At 37.8% G+C, this 21,452-nt stretch overlaps 1 protein-coding gene across 1 annotated transcript; it reads right to left on the bottom strand.

Moving 5' to 3' along the window:
- Positions 1 to 3,004: 3,004 nt before the first annotated feature.
- On the bottom strand, positions 3,005 to 20,490 carry LOC131794675 (uncharacterized protein KIAA0825). Its single transcript, XM_059112207.2, has 25 exons — positions 20,170 to 20,490; positions 19,334 to 19,517; positions 18,194 to 19,049; positions 17,491 to 17,634; positions 16,935 to 17,150; positions 15,900 to 15,946; positions 15,659 to 15,802; positions 14,878 to 14,996; positions 14,520 to 14,670; positions 13,938 to 14,128; positions 12,602 to 12,746; positions 11,668 to 11,804; positions 10,975 to 11,065; positions 10,412 to 10,463; positions 9,583 to 9,793; positions 8,245 to 8,308; positions 7,935 to 7,987; positions 7,247 to 7,380; positions 6,729 to 6,836; positions 5,985 to 6,037; positions 5,530 to 5,680; positions 5,184 to 5,292; positions 4,938 to 5,032; positions 4,307 to 4,353; positions 3,005 to 3,582 (listed from the first exon to the last, which is right to left on the bottom strand). The coding sequence occupies exons 1-25, from the start codon at positions 20,322 to 20,324 to the stop codon at positions 3,232 to 3,234; spliced, it is 4,008 nt and encodes a 1,335-aa protein (XP_058968190.2). The 5' UTR covers positions 20,325 to 20,490; the 3' UTR covers positions 3,005 to 3,231.
- Between the last annotated feature and the right edge of the window lie 962 nt (positions 20,491 to 21,452).

The following is a 21,452-nucleotide window of genomic DNA, read 5'->3' on the forward strand; positions in this document are numbered from 1 at the left end:
GCCAACGAACCGTTGTTAAATGATCACTTCGGCTCACTTCAGGCAGGCCAATTTGTTGCTCAAACAATTTGAGATGTCCTAAATACTGTATTGTATGAATTAGCAAATTGGAGCACTGCGTTTAGGGTGCAACGAGAAACAAAAAAGACCGCAAATTTTCTAATTCTTTCATGATTCTTAAAACAACGCCATAGATAAAATAGATATTTAAAGTAAAGCTGGTTAAACCAGACATAAAGAAGTTAATTTTTACGCTGTTGTATGTATACTTCTTGCTTTATCTTCCTGGGTTCGTGTGACATATATCATCATGTCAACTAAGTCAATATTTAGTAAGATGGTCGCTTTGGGCAACTATGGACCTCAGTTCAAATGTAACCTTAACTTTTAACTTCTTCCATGACGACCCAAAGCGCTATGAAGGAGGCATACACATTCAAGTGTTGTTTCCAGCCGTCATCTGAGAGGATATCATAATCCAACAGCGAAATTTCAACTCCTCGATTCGCTACTATCGTCTGGACGCAGTCTATCATTTCGTTCAGCTCTTTCCCTCGATCTATCTTACCAGAAATAGAGTCCGCAGGCGTCCGCTCCACTTCGTCTAAAAATACCAGGGTGACTTCATCAATGGTGTCGCAAAGCTCCTCTGCGCTTAGAGGGATTTGGTTTTTGATAAGCACCCCTTCTTTCCAAGTTAATTCATTTTCCAGCAACTTTTGGTCCTCTTTTAGCAAATAAAACAGCTTATCTTGTGCTAAGAGATATTCGTTGTGTCTTTGTACACCATACAACTCATTATTGAATTGTTCTCTTCTTGGTGAATCGATCTGATTCGAAAGAGCACCTCGTTCTTGATAAAATTCGTTGGCTTGATTACACCTTCCATCAGATTTGAACGGGTCCGTAATGTTGTCTTGTCGGGAGATCATAGGTAGAACCATATCAAAAGACAATTGCACGTACTGTAGCTGTTTTTCTCTAGCTTGCAAAATGGCAGTTAGTTTTTTTTCGGTTAAATGTTCCAGCTCTTCTATCCTAAGCCCCGACTTAATTATCTTTGTGGGATATCTCAACCCCGCCATCTTGAAGTGTGAAGCCTGAGTGTGAAGAAAGATGGATCATGTGACGCTTTGCGCTTGTCATCGACTAGGCTTGAGGGGCATCGCTAACGAATAACGTAAATATTGTCTGTCAGGCGGTGTGTGCAATCTGATTACGTTGCATCATGGTCGTAATACAAAAAGTGAGTCATTTACATCCTGTCGCGGTCGAGTGAATATCTTTGTGGCAGCAAGATAGCGTGAATATAAGTGGAATGTAATGAGGATTCACTGTCTGTTGCCGTTTCTTCGAAAGTTAAAAAGTGCTTACGGGCCTGCACGACTCCTGTTAGAAGTCCTTCGCCTGTTAAGAACGAATTCGTCACACTCCACGCTTAATAAAAAACGTACAGAGTTTCAAAATACGCTTAGAGAACAGAGGTTATACCTATATTGAGATTTTGAGAAACGTATCTCCGGAGTCATTTTCTGAGGGAGAGAAAGTATCCTTAAAAAGAATAGACGTACACAAAAGAAAATTTATTTTGTTTTTTGTAACAGTCTCATCCAGCTTTGCCATATTTAATTTTTTTTGCTATTATTTTACTAAATTTGGAGGATATGATAGCACCGAGTTTTTCAATGCATCCTGGTTGATGGCGTCATCGCGAAGCGATAACCGTTAGGTACCAAGGAAAAACAGAAGGGTTCTCGTGTAGCTTTCTGTTCTATTCATAGTTTCTGTTTATTTTCGATTGACATTTGTATCTGACGAAATTCGAACACAACTTTTACGTTCGCATGAAAAGTTGAAAGATGAGAGCCAAAAAATTTTCCTTGCCAACAAGTATTTCGCGGTTTTTCAGTACGATAATAGTAGTACAGTAGTTGGCTGAACCAGATCACTTTAAAAAAGTGATCTTGTACAAACGCCAACTCTCTATACTACTCTCCATTTGATGGAATTATTTAATGGAATAATGTGATGAAATCGTTTTATAACATCAAATGTTTGAATACTGTAGGAGACTAGCGATATGATCTCACAGCATTTTTCCATTGCTTGACATTCTCAGAAAAACGGGAAATCATTGAACAAGGACTTTCCCGAGGAAATGAGTCATAGCATTGCTTTCATATTTCGGTTTTAATTTTTCAAAGTTCAAGTACGTTTAAATATTCGCATAATCAATTGAAACAGGAAAAAATTGACATACCGTAACATTCTTGGAAAAAAAGGAAGTTTGAACTTATCTATCGTTTTTCAGGTCATGAGACAGATGTATAATCTCTCTCAACCAATCAGCAAGCGGCTTATGCATCTTGCATAACATGAGCTCCTGAGAAGTGAAGATACCCAGATACAAAGAGCTTGACTTGTGCTAAGTGATACACCTCGCTCTTTTCTTCGATAAAGGACTGATTCTCGCTTTTTACTTGCACTGGTGAATTAGTCCGATTCGAAAGAGCACCAGAATCTTGATGAAATTCGTTGGCTTCTTTACACCTTCCGTCAGATCTGGACTGGTCCGTAATCTTGTTTTTCCGGAAGACTTTACTTAAAACTATATCTAAAGATATTATCACTTCCTGTTGCTCTTTTCCTCTAGCTTAAAAAATGGCTTTTAGCTTTTCTTGGGATACCCGTCTCTGTTCTTCTCGACTAAGCACCAACTTCATTAACTTTGTGGCATATGTTAGCTCCTCGAGGGGAAGAAGAGAGAGGACACGGGAAACGAAGCTGAGCAAATATGTCGACAGTTCATTAAAATCCCACGGGTAAAGATCATGCTGTTGCCTCAACTAGATATTTTTAAAGATATAAATTACCTTCTTCTTAACGAAATCGCACAAGTAAGTCAAGAGCAAGAGATGGAGAAAGTACAGAACAAAATTCCACAAATTTTCACGTAAAATAACAAAATTAAATAAAAACACGAGAGGATATTTCACGAAGGACAAATAAATGAGTTTATTCCGCAGCTTATTGTAGGTATTTCCAATGTATCTGTTTAAGCTGTTTTTCATAAGTAGACAAATAAACCTTGGTTACATTATTCATATTTCTCTTAATTAATAATTTTACCAACATTAGTCGAATTCATGCTCGCTAGTCTCAAGAAAAAATTAACGATTTATAACAGTGACTATACATAAGTTTCAGTTTGTCTAAACAGGCGGACCTTCTTCAACCCCTTTGTTCATCATTCCCACCATCCACAGTAACCCCAAAATGTGCCTTAAGCGCATTTACAAGCTGTCTCTGGCTGTCCTCTAGAAAAGCCCCTCCTTGCATTTCGCTTCTATTGAAAGCCAGACGCTTCACGATGTCCGCGGACGCCCCAAGACAACTCTGAAGTAATGTGCTCCAATCAAAAGGGAACGAGGCTATCTTGTCTTGATTGAAATCGCACTCACCAATCAGAGAAAACTGTCGAAGCGGGTTATACCTTTCACTTTGTTCGGTCCCGGGAATTGAGTTTGACGGTATAGGTGGAAGTAAATGACCTGGGACGAGAACCAAGTTCATCAGCCAGTCCTGTTGTATTGAGAGAGATTGGTTAGCCATGAAAAAAAAAAAAAAAACGCTGCTAAAGATATGACTTCCATCAGAATTTATTTTCGAAATAATCTATTAACTATTCCTATACTCACGTTTGTAAGTAAAATCTCGGTCATTTTCGGAAGGGCTTATCGTGGAAACAAATACGCTTTTGTTAACCAGCCTCTTCAAAGGATTTTTACTTCAGACGATCCCTGACAAAATTTGCTGGCAAACAACTTTCAGATAGCCACTTTTAATTCAAATAAAAGAATTATACGACAGAAAATCCACCGAACTTGTTCACCACATCCGACAATTGCTAGGAATGCAATTTCTTCGCTGTCTTTTCTTCCAGGTCCTCTCCAAAGACAAGAAGAACAGTAAGCGACATAAGCCGTTCGCATAAGTTGTAAAAGTGAATCTAAATTTTTCTGATCTGTTGCATGTCGAAAAAAGCTAGGCGCTAGAAACTAGAGACGAGGGTAACGTACGCACATGCGCTCTGGGAAATTAAAACGTCAAGATAAATGGGTGACTGAGAGCAATCCAGGACTTGTGTAAGGTTTTCATAGTTATTACAAGACTCAATACAAAAACTCAGCCACACCATGAACCCAAAACAAACCTCTAGACCAGGTGAAGAAAATGTCAGGTGTTTTTAAGCCAGCGTTTAACCCAAAAACTACATATGTAACAAATTATTTGCTTGTTAAATTACCTTCTGGACCTGAATGAAATTATACGCATGCTTCAGACACGCTGCACCTGCAGGAAAAAAACAGTTCAGAAGCATTGATTAACAATCCAGGAACATAAAGCCGTTGAAAACACGTATCGAAGATTGATTGCACGAAATAAAATGACGTTTTCTTTCTACAGCCTATGGGACGCGCTGACCTACTGAAGATAACTGAAGTGAAAATTGAAATGGAAATTTATCAGGGTTAATTCAACGCGATGGCGCTTCGTTCGCTCTTTTCAACGTCAAACTTCGAATTTGGAGTGTTTGTCTTTAAGGGGGCTAGAAAATTGGTAACCCGGATAAGAACTCCACGGAGCAAGAAAGATAGCCAACGATAACCTCAACCCTCATGTGACGTCACGTACGGAAATCGGCCGCAGCGGTGCAAGTAGCGCGCTCTTATCCATACGCCATGCCTACTCCCCAAAGGAGAAAGAAATATCGGCAGAACTGAAGAAAATTTCTGCATCGATGGGAAGGAGAGCGATTTTACTTCACAAAACGGCCAAGGTTTACCACACCCCGATTCTACTGAAGATCCAGGCGATCCAATTGTTTTCACACAATGGCGGCGTGTTTTAGAAAGAATACAAATACTGTATCTTACCTTTTGGTTCCGCAAGGAGTGCTGACGCCATGTGAGTGAACTGAATATCAGCTAATGATTCACAGACAGTCTCCACACTAAATTCTTCATACGGCCTGCACAACAAGAAAAGAAGAATTGTTCTGATTGCTGAACATAGTCATATGAAGCGTCTCTATTGTGCCAGTTATAAGTCAGTTTGCAGACATGGACTTGTAACGCAACGAGTTCCTCTGTCACGACTTCCACTATAGCGGCGGTACTTACTGGCTTGCTATGTAGGCTTTGATTTGTCCAACCTTTTGGTTCAACCAGTCTCTCTTGGATATCAACAGAGCATCAAGATCAGATGGGAGAGCTGGGTTACGTACACCTCCTAAATCAAACACAAAAAAATACAGGTCAAATCTTTCAATTATCAGAAATACTTTTCAGTAAAAACTCTTATCAGCCTTCAGTGGTTGAGGAAACTAATCCTTAGTTTTTCACCATTCTTAGGGTTCTTAGGGTTTTCGCTATCTTTCACACACCCTCATAAGAAGAATTTCACGAACTGCTAGATCAAACATGGGTCATTAGAAGAAGAAGCATAATATTCAGTGGAATCGCCAACCTTCTGTTCTTCCCAAATTGACAAAAACATGCCAAACTATTTCAGCAAACATAGCAACGCTTCTCTGAGTCTCCGGGCTCAGTCGGGCCTCACAGGCCACACAAACTTTGTCGAAATCCATGAGCCAACGATACAGAATGCTGGCCAAGACCTGCAAGATTGGACTCACTAATTAACATCAACTCACTAAAAGATTAATAACTCGTCGTAAAACAAATCAGTAAGGATTTCAACTGACGGCCCGACCGACTAACCGAACGATCAAACACCCGTCGGTTAAGTCGCATTTCTGATCATCCATTGCGAGCAAAACTTAAAAAGAAACTAACTGCATCCCTGAAAAGTGACTTCGTCTGAAAATCACGTTTCGAGCGGAACAAGCATTTTTTTTTTACACAAGCTAACCAGCAAGAATTCCTAAGCAGATTATCAACATCATTAGAGAATTGCCCTACCGTTATGCCGGCAGTCTCGCTTGATTGATCAGTCGACTTCTGATGCACCGATTCTGTAAATTAAGAAGTCTTATCAAGATAACAGACAGAAATTATTCACCATTTGACCCTAATAGTAACAAAACCTGAATCGAGTAACGTATGTATATAGTTTAAAAATATGTTAGGAAATAGAACAGAGTTTATGTTCGCAGACATAAATACGTTCAGGGTTCGACTCAGAGGCAGTTTGGCCCGATAAGCGAGGGTAAAATGACCCAGAGAGGGGGCCCAAACCATATCTATGCCCAAGAGTATAAACTCCAGTACCTTAATTATCACTTTGGTGGGCATTGAGAAAATAAAAAATTAAAAATGAAAACAGAACGGTGATAGCGGGCTTCGAACACATGAAATAATATGTATCTACGCAAACATAAAGTTTCTAACGTGGCCTCACGAAATGTCGCTTTATATTAAGCGAGTTAGGATTTTAGAAGAAGTATTCAAGTATCCGCTGTGGTGGGAGAGAAAAACAAGTAAAATGAAGCGCTAGGGGTGGGGGGGGGGGGGGCATAAAAGTGTCCGCATTTCCGTAAAAGCGAGAGTCCGTAATAACGGGCGTTTGTTTCAGTCATTTCTTTATGCGTTCTGCCGGGGGGGCTGGCCTGAGGGGACTGGCTCTTGGCTATGGCGGTGCGTCCGTATTAGCGAGGTGTCCGCAGGGCGAGAGTCCACTGTAGTAAGTAGAAGTAAAATTAATACCTTGAAGCTTGTTCAAAAACTGACACATAATTTTCGGGATGGCACAGAAATGCTTTGTCAGCTGATTTAACAAATCCTGAAGAGCGGTGTACTGAACATCGGTCTGACCTGCAATGAGAAGCATCCATTTTTACCATGGAAAATGATTCCATTTAGATAATTAAGGAAAAACAAACAAAAGTTTAGAAAGGACTGGTAAGAAAAAAACACTTATTTGGATTCTTTTAATTTGGAACTGCAACTGATACAGAGAAAAGTCAGTAAGACTAAAGTGAAGCAACAAACACATTTTGCAAGCTATGCTAATAATCTCTGTCTTGGCTCATTCAGAAGTAAACATGATGCACTCACAGCACAGCAACCACACTACAATGTGCTTCGTGGAGAACTCCAATTCTCAGTGTTGTTCTTGTGCGGCAAAGATGGCCGGGATATTAACTGTTTTGAGCTTGATTTTTGTTCAAATTTCGAGAGAAATATTATTACACAAGGGCAAATATACGGGTTAAATAACTTACTTTTCGTGTCTCTAGTCTTTGGCGACTTCTTTCGCTGACAACCGCAAGGAAGTGCGCTCATCGAGGTAAAGTTGTACGATTTTGTCACTTTCTTGTCCTGCTCACACAACAGGAGCAGTGATGGATATAGAAACCTGGCAAGAGAAAGTCAAACATTGATCAAGATCCTCTCGTACAGTAAGTGCATCATTGAGGATGGGATTGTGACTGATGTAGTCACTGACGCAAATCTTTCGTTCGTTAAAAGAACAACAAATGTGTTGTTCTTGTCAACGAAGGGAATGGAAGAACATATGGGAAAATGGTGGAAAACACAATACAATCTCAGTACAGCCAGCTGATAATTAACCCTTCGAGCACAACTTTCGAGCAAAAGGTAATCACCTCAGATTTATCCCATCCGGCCAATTGGCAAAGTAAAAGTACTCAAAAAAAAGTTTGCACGGAAAATAAGAAAAAAGAGTTTGCACGGAAGTTAACAAGTTCACGTAATGATCACTGGAGAAAAAATGGAAACGCGGTGACCCTTTCTTTTGCCTCTTCACTGTCCTGATGCAAAAACTGTTTTAAATGTTAGAGAGGAAATAAGAAGATAAATCTTGCATTCCCTTAACTGAAATCTTCGATCTGTTAAAATGTAATAGCAATCAAAAGAATCATCAGCTAAACATTTTTAAAACAGACTTACCTGACAACATATGGGTCAAACGTTTTAAACACACACTCAAGCCAAACAGGGCTCTACATTTATAAGAAAAAATGGAAAGTGACAAAAATTAAGTCTTAAACGTATTGAAATATTTGAGGTACCTCCTTAAAAACTTCTGTAACTGTAGGGCAAGGATTTAATTAGTTGTTTGGATCAACAACTGTTTGACATGAGACAAGTATAATACATGTTGTGCGACAAAGCAAAAATAACCAGATCGCAATGACGCGATATCTGTTGAGGGCGCGATTGACATTATACAAGGGATGTTATTTCATAATATTTATACCTCCGTAGCATCTGAAATCTTCAATCCTGAGGAGCCATCATCAAAAAGTTTCCAGCTAGCCTCCCTTCAAAAAGCAATAGTCAAAAGAGTTTCTTTAAACGAGCTGAAGATAAGCAATACAATCAATGTGTTGTCCCTCAAAAGACAAACATTATGTCTAGACATAATGTTTTTTATGTCAGGGTATGTTTGTATGATAACCCGTTGGGAGGTTTGTACCAGGTACGATAGTAACCAATCGGTAGTAAGGGCGGAGTTTGCTATGTTATAACCAGGAGAAATTCCTTGATTCGCCCTTCTATCCCTCGCCATTCGAACGTCAAGTGCTCGGGCAGAGCTCACGTAAAGGGACGTTTTTCTTCGAAACATGCATCGATATAAATATATTTAAAAAATACCTACGAGCTGCGTGTTACATAAGTATTTGTTACTAAGGAGGTGTTGAGGTAACAAGAGAAAGTGGCATGTTTAATACTAAGGTTTCCAAGAGAATGTTTCAGGAGAGGCCCTTTATGAATGGAAGATAGCGATGTAAGGCCAATGCGAAACGTTTGCTTTACGTTTAGTAAATCCAAATCATGCCACTTTTTCTTCATGTTAAATGAACGATTCTCCCACTGTATTGTCTCAACTATCATTTAAGCGCAAGCTTGAAAAAAAAGCTAGAGAGCTTTGAGGCGCCAAATCGAGTAATGTCTATTTCGTTTAATAACACTACATTTTTTGCCCTTCATCTACAGTAAAGAGAAGGTACTTTGCAGGCGATTAAGAGCATTTTGAGACAAATACTTTCACGAAAAAATGTTCTTTCACGCAATTCAGTTTCCAACCTAGTGCTGCAGTATGTGCAACAACTTGATCGGAATTTCGTTTTCTTTTACAAGACACTCTTTTGGATAGGACGGATGTTTTTCATAAGCGTGGGACAGAGATGTTATTCTTTTTTATACTTGTGACAAGAGAATAATGCCCGACGAAGCCTGGAATTTTTTTCTGACTCTTAAGAGCCAGTGGAAAGCAATTCGTCTTTTATCGACAGGTCAAATTAAGACTTTCTTTCATTTTGTATATACCATTTACAATCAAACACAATTTCGTTTGAATTTTGGAAATTCATTACTAGCAGGCTGGACATGGAAACGAAGTTCAGGGAACTGCGCAAATGAAACAGAAGAAGGGGGAAAAATATCTTGGTAAGAAACGTTTTCCCTTGATGTTCCTGATTGCTTGAAAACTAACATGAACTTGTCTTTCCCTAAGTAGAGGGTTAAAAGTGTAAAGATTACAATAAAACTTCTTCACAACTAATAAAAGAACCTTTTTCATTTGAATCCCTACCTACTGACGATTGCCATGAGATAATTGACTAGCCCTGGCATTTCGTTTGAGCACTGGAAGAGAATGTGATACAATGAACACACCACGCCTTCTTTAAACTTGTTTGCACTCTGAACTGATGACGTTGATTCCTCTTCAAACAAGCTTGATCCCGCGGCCTGGACAAGTTCACTATGTGAGCCGTTTACTGGAGTTCTGAGACTACTGAGTTCTGCAAAGAGTAAGCACTGATTAGCGTCGAGCAACTCTTACTGACAACAGGGCAGCAATTAAGGGCCTTTCATTTACATTTGAAGGCAAAAGTTGGTCTTTGAATATATAACCAGTCAAATAATGTACTACTTATGGAGAGTTTTCAATAACACCGAGTGGATTAAATCCAAGTTATCCATTACAAATTTTTCTTTTAATTAACAATAATAATAATAATAATAATAATAATAGTAATAATAATAATAATGGTAATGATAAAAACACAGCTTTTAAAACTGTGAGCGTCGAGGAAGGAAACGAATTTCAGTAGGTAAAAAATTGACGAGTAAATTTGAAACGAAAGTTTGAATTCTAGCGGCCCGTCTTCGGAAACCATGTAAAAAGGTGTTAAATTTTTATCATTGACTGTGTAAACAGACAACTGTCTTTCTCCGTTCGTTTTCCCTTTTGTTTTTTGGCAACTAAAATTTTGTGTTGGGCACAGACCATTTTGCGATTTTAGGTCGTCAAAGGATGTCGGACTTTGAAAAATACGCTTAGAACTCTGGTTGAATAAAAACGGTTTAAGAATTGCTGTTACAACTTTAAATTTACTAAATAAGCTGTTATCGTTTACCTCCATACTTCACAATTGTGACAGGCAGTTTTGCATTTCTACTCAGAAGTGCCTAAGATGTAAGATATGGGATCATCAGTCTTAAGATGTGCTTTTCACGAATTCTCTACATACATATATTTAAATCAACATACTGAACAACAATTGAATAAGAATTTCAAAGAAGCAGAGGATCGCCAAAAAAAGGCATAGATTGATAAACACCGCACACACTTTTTCAGTACAAAAGCGAAGATAAGAGGTGTAAGGTTAAGTCCGTACACGAGACTCTACTGACTGGCTCGCATGGCTGCTGAACCTTATCTAGTTTCCGTAGCTTGAAGAGAGTTAAAGTATTGCAAATTTTCCTTCTGGGAAGCCAATTCATCGCAGAATACCTCCCCCCCCCCCCTCCCTCCCACTCAGCATTTCATCAAGTGTCCTTGACAATTCACTGGTACCCATTTATACTCCTGGATGGAGATAGGCACTGCTTCCGTCGCTTCTTAACAGCAATTCTGGTACAGTATTAAAAACGTGACGTTATATCTAGCTAGTCATAGCATCGATGGATTACAACTTACTCGTATGAATAACGGCCACTGAGGGCCTGGTTGATTGACCATGAGTTTAAAAAGCACAAATGTTGCTTGTCTGTCTGTTAATGCAGCCAAACTAGAAACAAAGGTAAAGAGAAAATTCAATAATTCCGAACATTATTTAGTTCTTTCTACATGTACTTTGTTTTGACAAGAGAGCTACCAACGGAAGTGTTAAATTCTCTTCATTCGCGGTTTTACTTTCATCGACTAAACTACAAGGGTCCTACAGCATCCCACAATTAGCAGCTCACATCAGCCGCCCCCATCACAGACATGTGCTGACCTGTAATACCTGATTCTAGTGCAATTCATGCATTAAAAGTCAACATGGCAACCGAGAGCTGCTTTAAAAAGTATTCTCTATGTAAATTGCAGGCTACTCAATTCCTTTTATCATTACAGAACAAACGATTGAACTGTCTAGTTGCTACGGATGGATAAACCGCTAGCCCCATCTCCTGCATCAACGTTAGACGGTTTGCATGCGCAAATTTTTTAAGAACGAGTGCTTAGTATTTTCTTGGTGAAAATTGTATCTGCCATATTTGATTTTCAAGGGAGTGGAAGGCTGGGGAGAGAAAGAAATTTGTACTAAGGGGGTGAGCGACGGTCAAAAGGAAGGAGAGGGGAGGAAGTGGAGCAAAAATAAGGAACGAGGTTGGAATTATTTCTCACCTTCCTTCGTGACTTTTAAAAACTTCGGGATATATCCATGACAACCAAGCTGTTTTGGACTGTGCCGTCTCTGTGGATCCTGATGTTTCCCCCATAACATGAGAACAAAGAGAATCCAAGGGAGAACCCACAACAGCCTGTATTGACGCAAACCAACAACACAGTTGTAGAAATGGATGAATGTGAAAGCCGTTATATTCAAAGCGGAAAACAACGATGCTCTGGTAAAGGCAAAGAGTTCCCTGACCGTGCAAAATCTTTTGTTCTGGTGATCACTCTTCTTGACGGAACAAATTAACCCTTTAACTCCCAAGATCTGATTGTTAATTCTCCCCTCTAGCTGCTACACATTTCCTTATAAATTAGTTTTGAGAACTTGATGCAAGATCGTGATCTATCTGATAAGTTTGAATATTAGTTTCCATTGGTTATATAGTTCAAAGAACACTATTGATTGGAATGTCTCTATACCGGCGATGTGCATGGTCAGATCAAAATAATTAACAAAAACAGTTAATGAAGGAATCTGTCGGCTCTCCAAACTAAATCAACTATACTGGCTGCATGTATGCTAAAACGGAGAATGTAAGCGAGAATTCTCATGAAGAAAATATTGAGATGAGGCGCTGGGATGAAACTTAGTATGCTCTTGTCCTGCCTTTGTGGCCTGGGATCAATCCCTTGAGGGATCGAACCCAGGCCACTCTATTTTGAAGTAATTTTTACCCGTTTAAAACGTGAGTTGCATAATAAAAAGTCAATATAACGTGCTGATCTTATCAGTGTGGTTACTGAACAGAAATGAGCAAAGGCTGTGAGCAAAGGCTGTGAACCTAGGCCACATTATTTAGAAAAACCGGCAATTTACACCCGGTTTAAAACGCGAATTATTAATGGTGAGGCTAAAAAGTCTATATAAAAGCTCTAATCTTACCAGTGTGGTTAACAGACAAGAGCAAAGGCTGTGAATCGTTGGAAATGGAGCCACAGAACACTTGGGATCTAACAAACTTGGAACTGACTTGCAACACGACCACAAAAAAGATAATGTAGACAATAACATGGCCGTGATGTCTGATCTGAAACAAATATGTAAAACATCATTATTACTCACTCATTTACGGGCAAGTGTAGTAACCACCAATATCAGCCAAAAGCAAAACAAACAAGGAATATTTTAACCTAGGTACATGTATCAATCACAAGATTTTATATACCTATCACAAAAAATTGCGAAGATCGTTAATAGAAATTACAGAAAGCGTTCGAACATATATAAAGGTTTAAGTAGTGTTAAAGTATCCTTCCACGATGCTTATTTAGAAATGTATCAAAGTGCCTTCAAAAAACAACAACTATACGTGTATGCTGTGTGACTACTGCAAACCGTGGTTGAAGTGAATCAAAATCCTGTTTTCAATTCCTATGGCCAAAAATAGCAGCCTCTTCGGTCCATCTTGGCTTGATGCATTGACACATTATCCGAAAGGGAGCCAAACCGTACACGAACAGTGAATAAAGGGGGGTAAGTCTCTTAAGGTGAGATTAAGATTAAACTGTGGTGCTGTGTCGGTGGGAGGGTATAACAAGATAATTCGGTATTATCAGAACCCTTCGCTCTGACAAAGGACTGACGCTCTAAACGTCAGCTTTGAAACTTTCAACGGTGGTCAATTCACATAAATGAACAGCGTTTACCAGAAATTTCTCAAGAAGCCAGCCATAAAAAACAGAAGCCTACAAGAAACAAGTGAGTGCCTAAAGGGCACATGCATCTCCTCTGCTGGCATCTTTCCCAACACTTTTACTTGTACAAATTGTTTTCTTTCTTTTCGGAGAAATGTACTCTTACTAACTGAGTTGAGGTCCGTACAATATCAAAATATCTCTTAGTTCAAACAGAGGGAAAGATTTCAATATAAACAAACTTCTGACTTTGGAGTAAAAAAGGCCCTCTAAATTGACTAATCATATTAACTGAGGTAAATAATAACCTGAGAGATATCATAAACCAAAAGAAAGCAAAGATTAATGAAAATTATACAGTGTATTTCATATACTATTAGAGAAAAGCATTTTGCTGTTTTGTCTTGTTGAAGTAACCAGCGCCTCAGAAACAAACCACCAGGTGCTAGTGCTTCTGGAGACCATTTGGTGAAGTAAAAATGATTTGTACATAAATGATAGAAATTACTGGTAATCCTCTTTTTCTTTTTTAGATGAGTTAAACATCATAAATCAAATAATTCTGCTTAAATCTACACATGTACCTAAACTGTTTCACTCGTCTGCTTGTAGGACAAACATGGCTGTATCTTGTCACTATGGTAACTAAAGAACTGTGAAGAACAGATGTAAACATTTCCTGAGCTTTTTCAGGAGGGCAGTAATTCCAAAGGTCATGTCGCAAACCTTGAAGATGGTAGTTCCACATCTGAACAGAAAAGGAACACCTTTGATCCTGCAGAGCAATTCATACAGCAGTATTTGTGACAAAATAATTATTACAACTTCTCCAACTCCTTAGAATACCATTCTGAAATGATAAAACATTGTCAGAGATCTTATCAGTGCTCTAGTGGCACATTCTAACATTCAGTTCCCTCCTTAATTATTGCACTTAAGCCAAGTGGGTCAATTTTTTCTGACAGTTTCCTGGAACTCATTCACAGTATTTTCCTATATGGAAGGCGGTACACTGTACTGGTATAGTTAAGTATTTTTCTCCATTTTCTAAATTTTCCTTGGCTTGAGGGTCCAAACATGAACATTTCCCAACCCTAACCCTAAACTCTAAGTCAAGTATCACAGTGGTGTGAGCCACAGTTTCAAGTAATAACTACCATAATCACCTCGAAAAAAGGTCTGGAGTCTGACCAGTTATTACTGCGAGCATCTTGTAGAATGACCATAGAAATCACATTGTCATGGTAACTGATGATCTGATCACTAACACTATCCACAAGATCACTGAATTGTCGGTGTAACAAAGGAAAGGGGCGTCTAAAAATAAAGAGAAAATGTAAGACATAAGTTTTTGTCGTTGGTACTTGAGTGAAGGACCACCTTGTTCACCCTAGAAGAGTAATAGTTTACTCACATGAAACAATATTGCTTCATAAAACAATCACACAGTCATGTGAAAGTATATTCAACATTTTATTCTAGCACTGATATGCAGGTCACTTGTTGATGAATAAAACCTTGTACCTTGGTTCAGAGCCTAAGACATCTTCATAGTGAACCAGGTGGTTCCTGATGAAAACAGCACTACCAAGAACAATGAAGAGGCACTCCACATCACACACTTTGGGAAAGTCAGACAGAAGCTGAAATTAAAAACAGTGCAACAAATTAAAATCACTGACAAAAAGGTACAGCATTGTTCAAAAGTTAATCACAGTCTCATCTGGTTTGACACTAGATGAGCGTTTCTTTTCAAGAAACAGGTTTCTCATTTGAAGAGATAAAGGATTCAATCTTCCATACAATGGTCCCACTTTTTAAAATTTATTTGCAATCATATTTTTGGGACAAAAAAATACTATCTTGTCTAATATAAATCAATTGGATTGGAACCCAGTTACATTGTACATATTTTTGTATTGATTATGATTGCAATCCAGTTTGTGGGAGTTTGAAAATAGACAGGGGAATCCAATAAACAAAGAGTTAATTAAAAAGTCTTATTCTCAAATTAGGAAAGAGCACTGACACCTGAGGCATTTTCTCTTTAAATGCATTTGAAAAAAAAATGTAATGAGAAATGAGAATGTCATCAACCAACAATACCATTTGGATGTACAGTAACACCAAATTTACAGACCATCCAGGGAAGAATGTTTTTACATACATTGAGTGAATTTGCCCTCAGACTCAGGAAGTAAGAGGTTAACATACGATAAAGATAAGCTAAGTTCAAGGTGCTCTGATGAAGAGTCAAAACTGGAAACACCACTGTGTGACTTGCAAAACCTTGACTGCTATGTACCTGTGTCAATCTTGTATGGTAACTCTTCAGAGATGCTTCAAGAGAATCCACAAAAGATGATCTGATGACGTGGAATAGTTTCCCTCCTTGACTGCTGGCTAATGGTAGAACTTCATCAGCTTCTTCCATAATGGCTGCACAACACTAAATTTTTATCAAATGATCACATGAAATTTAATTCTTATTGATTGACAGTAAATCATACTTGAACCTCGTAATTCAAATTAAAAAATCAACATACCTTATCAATCCTCCTGGGATAGTCCTGTTTACCACCAATGAAATCATCTGATTGAGAGAAATAAACCAAAAAAAAAAAAAACACTTCAGCCTCAGAATCTGTTTAGTTGTGTCACCAAACAAAGAATCCCACAACAAGACATTGTCAAATATTCTTGACTGGAACTATTGAGTTAAAAGGAAAATTGAAAAAAACAAAACGTTGATTTGAATTCAGTTTTAAATTTAAGGAAAGTGTGAAAATGGAAGATTGGTATTCAGTTGCACCACACACATCTTTGCCCCAAATGCATGTATGGAAGAAGAAGATGAAGAAGAAGACCTTTATTTATTCAGGGTATCCCATTCAGGTAACTTAGGCACTGCTATAGATTGGGGCCCTGATAAAAATTAAAATAATAAGAGCTACACAATCATGCTAAAATACTACTTCTACAGGTAAATCCTAGGAAAAGTTCAGTTAATCTTAAAGTATGGGCTATATACAGTTACAGTAAAAATGAATAAAATCATAAAACATTAAAAATTTAGCTTATTAAAATTTACAGAACCATTACAATAAAAATAGCTTTTAGCTAAGTCAGTTCTAACCCTTGGCAAGTGTAACATGTTCATTTGCCTCATAATTCATGCTGTGTTTTTCCCAGTTTATTCTACATGTACAATAATTAGTGTAAATATATAATCATTATGGTATTACTGAATAGGGAAATTCATGACTGACAATAATTATTATAAAATAATTCAAATAGTACCCGTGCTCTGATTGGCCATAAAACCATTTTACATGAGCATATGTAAACACATTTTCGTTCCTCTTTCATTAGTTATTTTATAAAAGAAAAGTAAAATGGTTTCCGTGTTTACATAGCCTGATGTAAACACTTGGGAGGTTGAGAGAAAACTCAATAAGCTGGAAACCACTCCGCTTCACGTTGTGGTTTCCTACACTTATCTCGTGTTCTCCCAACCTCCTGCGTGTTTACATCAGGCTATGTAAACACGGAAACCATTTTACCTTTCTTCATTTTCACACCTCTAAGCCTGACTGTAGGAATTCTTTGAGTAGATTTGTACATCTGCATGCCTTCCTCCAGAGCCTTTTCACAAGTGTGTTTGATGCTCTCACTCAGAGCCATTGATAACTTAGATATGTGACTCTTAAACTCCTCTCTCCATGGCCACAGAGAGTTGGGGTTTGGAGCTGATACACTACTGAGGGGCTGAGAGTCAAGTCTACTACTGCCAGAGCCTGAACATAAATCATTAGTAAAAATTTGAATGAATAACCTCATCACTTCCTCAGCACTACTACTAATTCAATTAATTCAGATTTCCACCAAACACAGACAAAAGATGGAAAAATAGGGAGGAGAAGGCTCTCAGTCCAGGCCTTGTGGTTCATCATTTCTGTTACAGTTGTTACTTGTAAAAGTCGGTGTCTTGAATAGAGTTCTATTCTGAAAGACATTTTGTGCGAAGGTTACCTTCCATTTATCACTCTGAGTAAAAGTATCCTGCCTAGAAGCATAACACAAACAACATACACTGAAACTAAAAATCTGAACATGGCCTCTAAATCCAGCACTTACCAAATGGTAAAGGCAAATTTCCCTCTGCTACATAAAGTGGCATATCAGGGTTCTTTTTAGAACTGTGTCGACTGGGATTCCTGTGACTTAGGACAGGACTAGAGAGAGACCTTGAAGCATTCTGTAGACTGGTACCTCTAATTCCTTGATGACCAAAATTATAACATTTGAGTTAGTGTAAATATGGACTGGGGAGAGTGTAAAAACCAATAATGTGCAGCAATACCTCAAGAAAGGAACAACTTTCTATCAATAATAATAAATATTCCTTGACCTCAATTATTGGAAAACCTATTTACAGTCACCCCAGAGGACAAAAAAAAAATAACCATCACAGAAAAGATTCTCCCTTCCTCTGATTCTTGCCTGTGTACAAAAAGTGTAGGAGAGAGACCTTGTACCCTATGCTTTGGTGATGCTATAAAAGTCAGGGAATCAATTTATTTTTGTCAAATGGAGACCACTCAATACAAGTACACACTAAATCTTTCTGTCTTTAGAGAGGGGATTTGATTGCAAGCTGCATTTTGATGAATATTTATCAAAATTCCTGAAGTTTATTAACCAAAAGAAAATTATCAATAGCATTTATTTAACAGTAATAAAAATACATATATTTGTCATATCATATTTTTCATATCTGAGAATCATGCCAAACAAATATATTGTTTGGCATGATTCTGCATCACTACCATCAATTTACCTGCTCCTCCTTCTGTGTCCTTTTGGCTTGTTACTTTATTGACAAGTCTTTCCAAATGAACCACTGCCATGAAGCAATGTTTATAGGCTAAAAGGATATCTCTAGAGTTAATCTTTTTCACATTTGATAAAGTGGAGCCCCTCCTGCTTCCAAATGATACATTTGAGCCTCTTCTGTGACTGGATGCTTGTCCTAGTTCATTCAAAAGTACTTGCTCTTCCTTTTCCTTATTATACACTGCTTGGCACACAGAATGCAATTCTTCAGTTATTCTTAATAAATATGACTCATGTATAAACTCAACACTAGGTACTGTTGTGGAGAAAATTCCTTCTTGCAGAATCATTGCATCCTCGTAAATCATTATTTCAGAAGCTTTACATAACTTGACAAACATCCTTACATCATTGGGTGTCTCAGATGACATGGCAAGGTCTGTTTCTACTTCCTCTAACAAAGCTTCGCTTGCAATGTATTGATCCAACAGCTTTTTTCTATAATTCTGGTATCCCTTCCAGATGTCTTCAGCTGGGTACAGAAAACACAAGTCAGCTAAAAGTTTAATTTTAGTTTGCTGATCACAGTTAAGTTCATTGTGCTGGTTTGAGAGAGGTAGATTTGCTAGAAGTGTCCACATTCCTTTGCGAATTTTTCTTCTAATAGCTTCCCACAATACATCAGTGGCTTGTTCATCTTCTATCACAATGGTGTTCAGAGGTAACTCAGATGTCTCATCACCATCTCCATTCTTTTCTGGTGCACCAAATGGCATTAAAATGCCTTGTTGGGAAGCAAACTGGACTAGATCTTCAAATATCGACTCTTCTTTACCTGGATTTCGCTCTAAGGCTTGAATCTACAAAGACAAGGGTAATCAATTTTATCGATTATTTCTAGAAATCGCAACAAGAAATATTTAATTGGAATCCATTTTGTAATGTATCTGTAACTAATTTAAAAAATTTTGCCCATTATTATTAAGTGTAGGTTTTTTATCTTGAGTGTAACCCTCAAAATTAAGCTTCTTGCACATAAAACTAACTGTTCACTAACAAGAATAAAAATAAGAAGAAGATAGAAAAAGTATGCTTTTTGAGTAAACAGGAAGAAAAATGAATTGCATTGTCGCTACAAACTCACCACATTGTTTAAGAAACAGTTGAGTGCAATAGGTTCATATGGACAAGAACTGGTCTGTATAACATCAGAAGATGCCAACAAATCTACAGCATCTTTGGAGCTCAACCATTCTGGTGGATCCTGAGTTTTTTCATTAGAAATTGTGCTGCAAACATCCACAAACTGGCCCCAGCTTTCTTGCAAGCTGTAAAAGAAGAGGAACTTATTTCACCATTCATAGTACTAACACACAAAACACTATGTCTGGACACAAAGGCACACATTACAGGGGTTCAACCAGTAACAAGGATCAGGGAATTCGCCAGCTTCATTTCAATGGTCTGAGGTATTTTCATTCTGTAATAGGCTTATATTATCCAAGCAACCTACACTATTCCTTTGCTTCCACATCTCAATTAAGACCCTAGCTGTTAACCATTTAACTCCCAAGATCTAATTGTTAATTCTTACCTCTATTTGCTACAAATTTCCTTATAAATTAGTTTTGAGAACTTGGTGCTAGATCAAGATGGCAGCTTCTACTTGACAAGTTTGAATATTCTCATTACCTGTTTGCTGAATAATGTATGAATATTATAGGGAGAAGTTTCATGTTAATCACTTGTAGGAGTTAAAGGGTTAAAGAAAAATGCAAGTGAAGCCAGGAGGTGTTGTAGATTTTTACTACATGAATTTTATTAAGTTATATTAATAGTGTAAATCATTAGAATGACTGAGGTTTTCACAACAAGCAAGTCGACGAAAATGTAAATTAATTTGTTTGATCAAGAAGATAGGACCACATCTGTACTTCGTGAAAACCGCCTAAAGAGGAATCGATCTCCTTGAAATCTTACCTTGCTGTATTTTCTTCTAATCGAGCATCAAGTTTCTGAATTGCATCCCTGATGGATCCGACATCCAGCGATGAAAAGCTCAAACCATTTACCAGCAGTGACAACTCTTCAACTTGATGTTTCTTCACCTTCGTCTTCGGCTCTCTTTTCGGCATCTTGAAGCGAGCACGAACATCAAAAATCGGCGCAAAAGTCACAGATGAGATTCTGTATCGCTTAACGACTAGAAGCGAGTCCTTTTTGCCTAAATCTCAGCAGTGATAATAAACTGTACATTGACACGATTTCAATATGTTTGTATTCTTTTCACGAAGCTTTTTCGCGAGGCGCAGATGGTTTTGGTAAAAATTACCATACAAGGTTATCATTACCATATTTAACTTTATGGGCCCGAGTATCTCGCGGTAAATAAACACATGAAATAAACGCGGGAAATATTCTTGCAAATAAACGTAAACAAACCTCGCGATATTTCATCGCGCGCGACCTTTAATCGCTTTAAGTCCGATTCCTTCAGCCGTTATTGAAACAACGAATTAATTAAATTGAAAGAGTTGTTCTGTGCACATTTCCTATGCACAGGCCTGAGGGGAGGACATGGTTGTGTGCAAGTCTTCGTGACTGTGTTGAAGTCGTAGTGCCTTAAAGTGACTAAGGATAACTGCTTAACTTCGATAGACTTACATTGATTTTAGTACTTGATAAATCTGAATGAATTATGCAAGGCTGAAAGTTAGTTCATAATTACCTAAACTTAAAAAAAATTGACTGCGGTAGCTTTGTATTAAGAATGTTACTAACTAGATGGAATTGCACATACAAGTTATCGCAATCAGGTGAAAAAGAAGTAATCTATTTTCATCAGAAGTTGTGTATTAATTACTGGTAGCTACGTGTGTTAATACCAGCTTTTTACACTTTAGACAGATGATTTTAGACTTTAGATGCTAATTAATTCTGACAATTTGGTATTGGATTAACTAATAATCCACTAATTGATGATAAGCAGACAGGCACAAAACTTTGCATCAGCATATAGAGTTGTGTCCTTCACCAGAGAAACAATTATACAATCATCAAAACTGATCTTACCAAAAATGGTGCTGAAGACAAAGTTGTATCAAATCATCACAACACCCACAGAAATATTTCAAATATCTTTGCCAAAGTTTGGTTATCCCTGGATGTAAGGGGATCCTTTAAGAAAAAACCTGGCACTCTTTCAAAAATCTCATACTTTGGAGTTACATAGAAGTGGGAAGGGTGTTTATTAAATTTTGAGG

Source organism: Pocillopora verrucosa, chromosome 4 (assembly GCF_036669915.1).
Source record: "Pocillopora verrucosa isolate sample1 chromosome 4, ASM3666991v2, whole genome shotgun sequence".
Classification (NCBI taxonomy): Eukaryota; Metazoa; Cnidaria; class Anthozoa; order Scleractinia; family Pocilloporidae; genus Pocillopora; species Pocillopora verrucosa.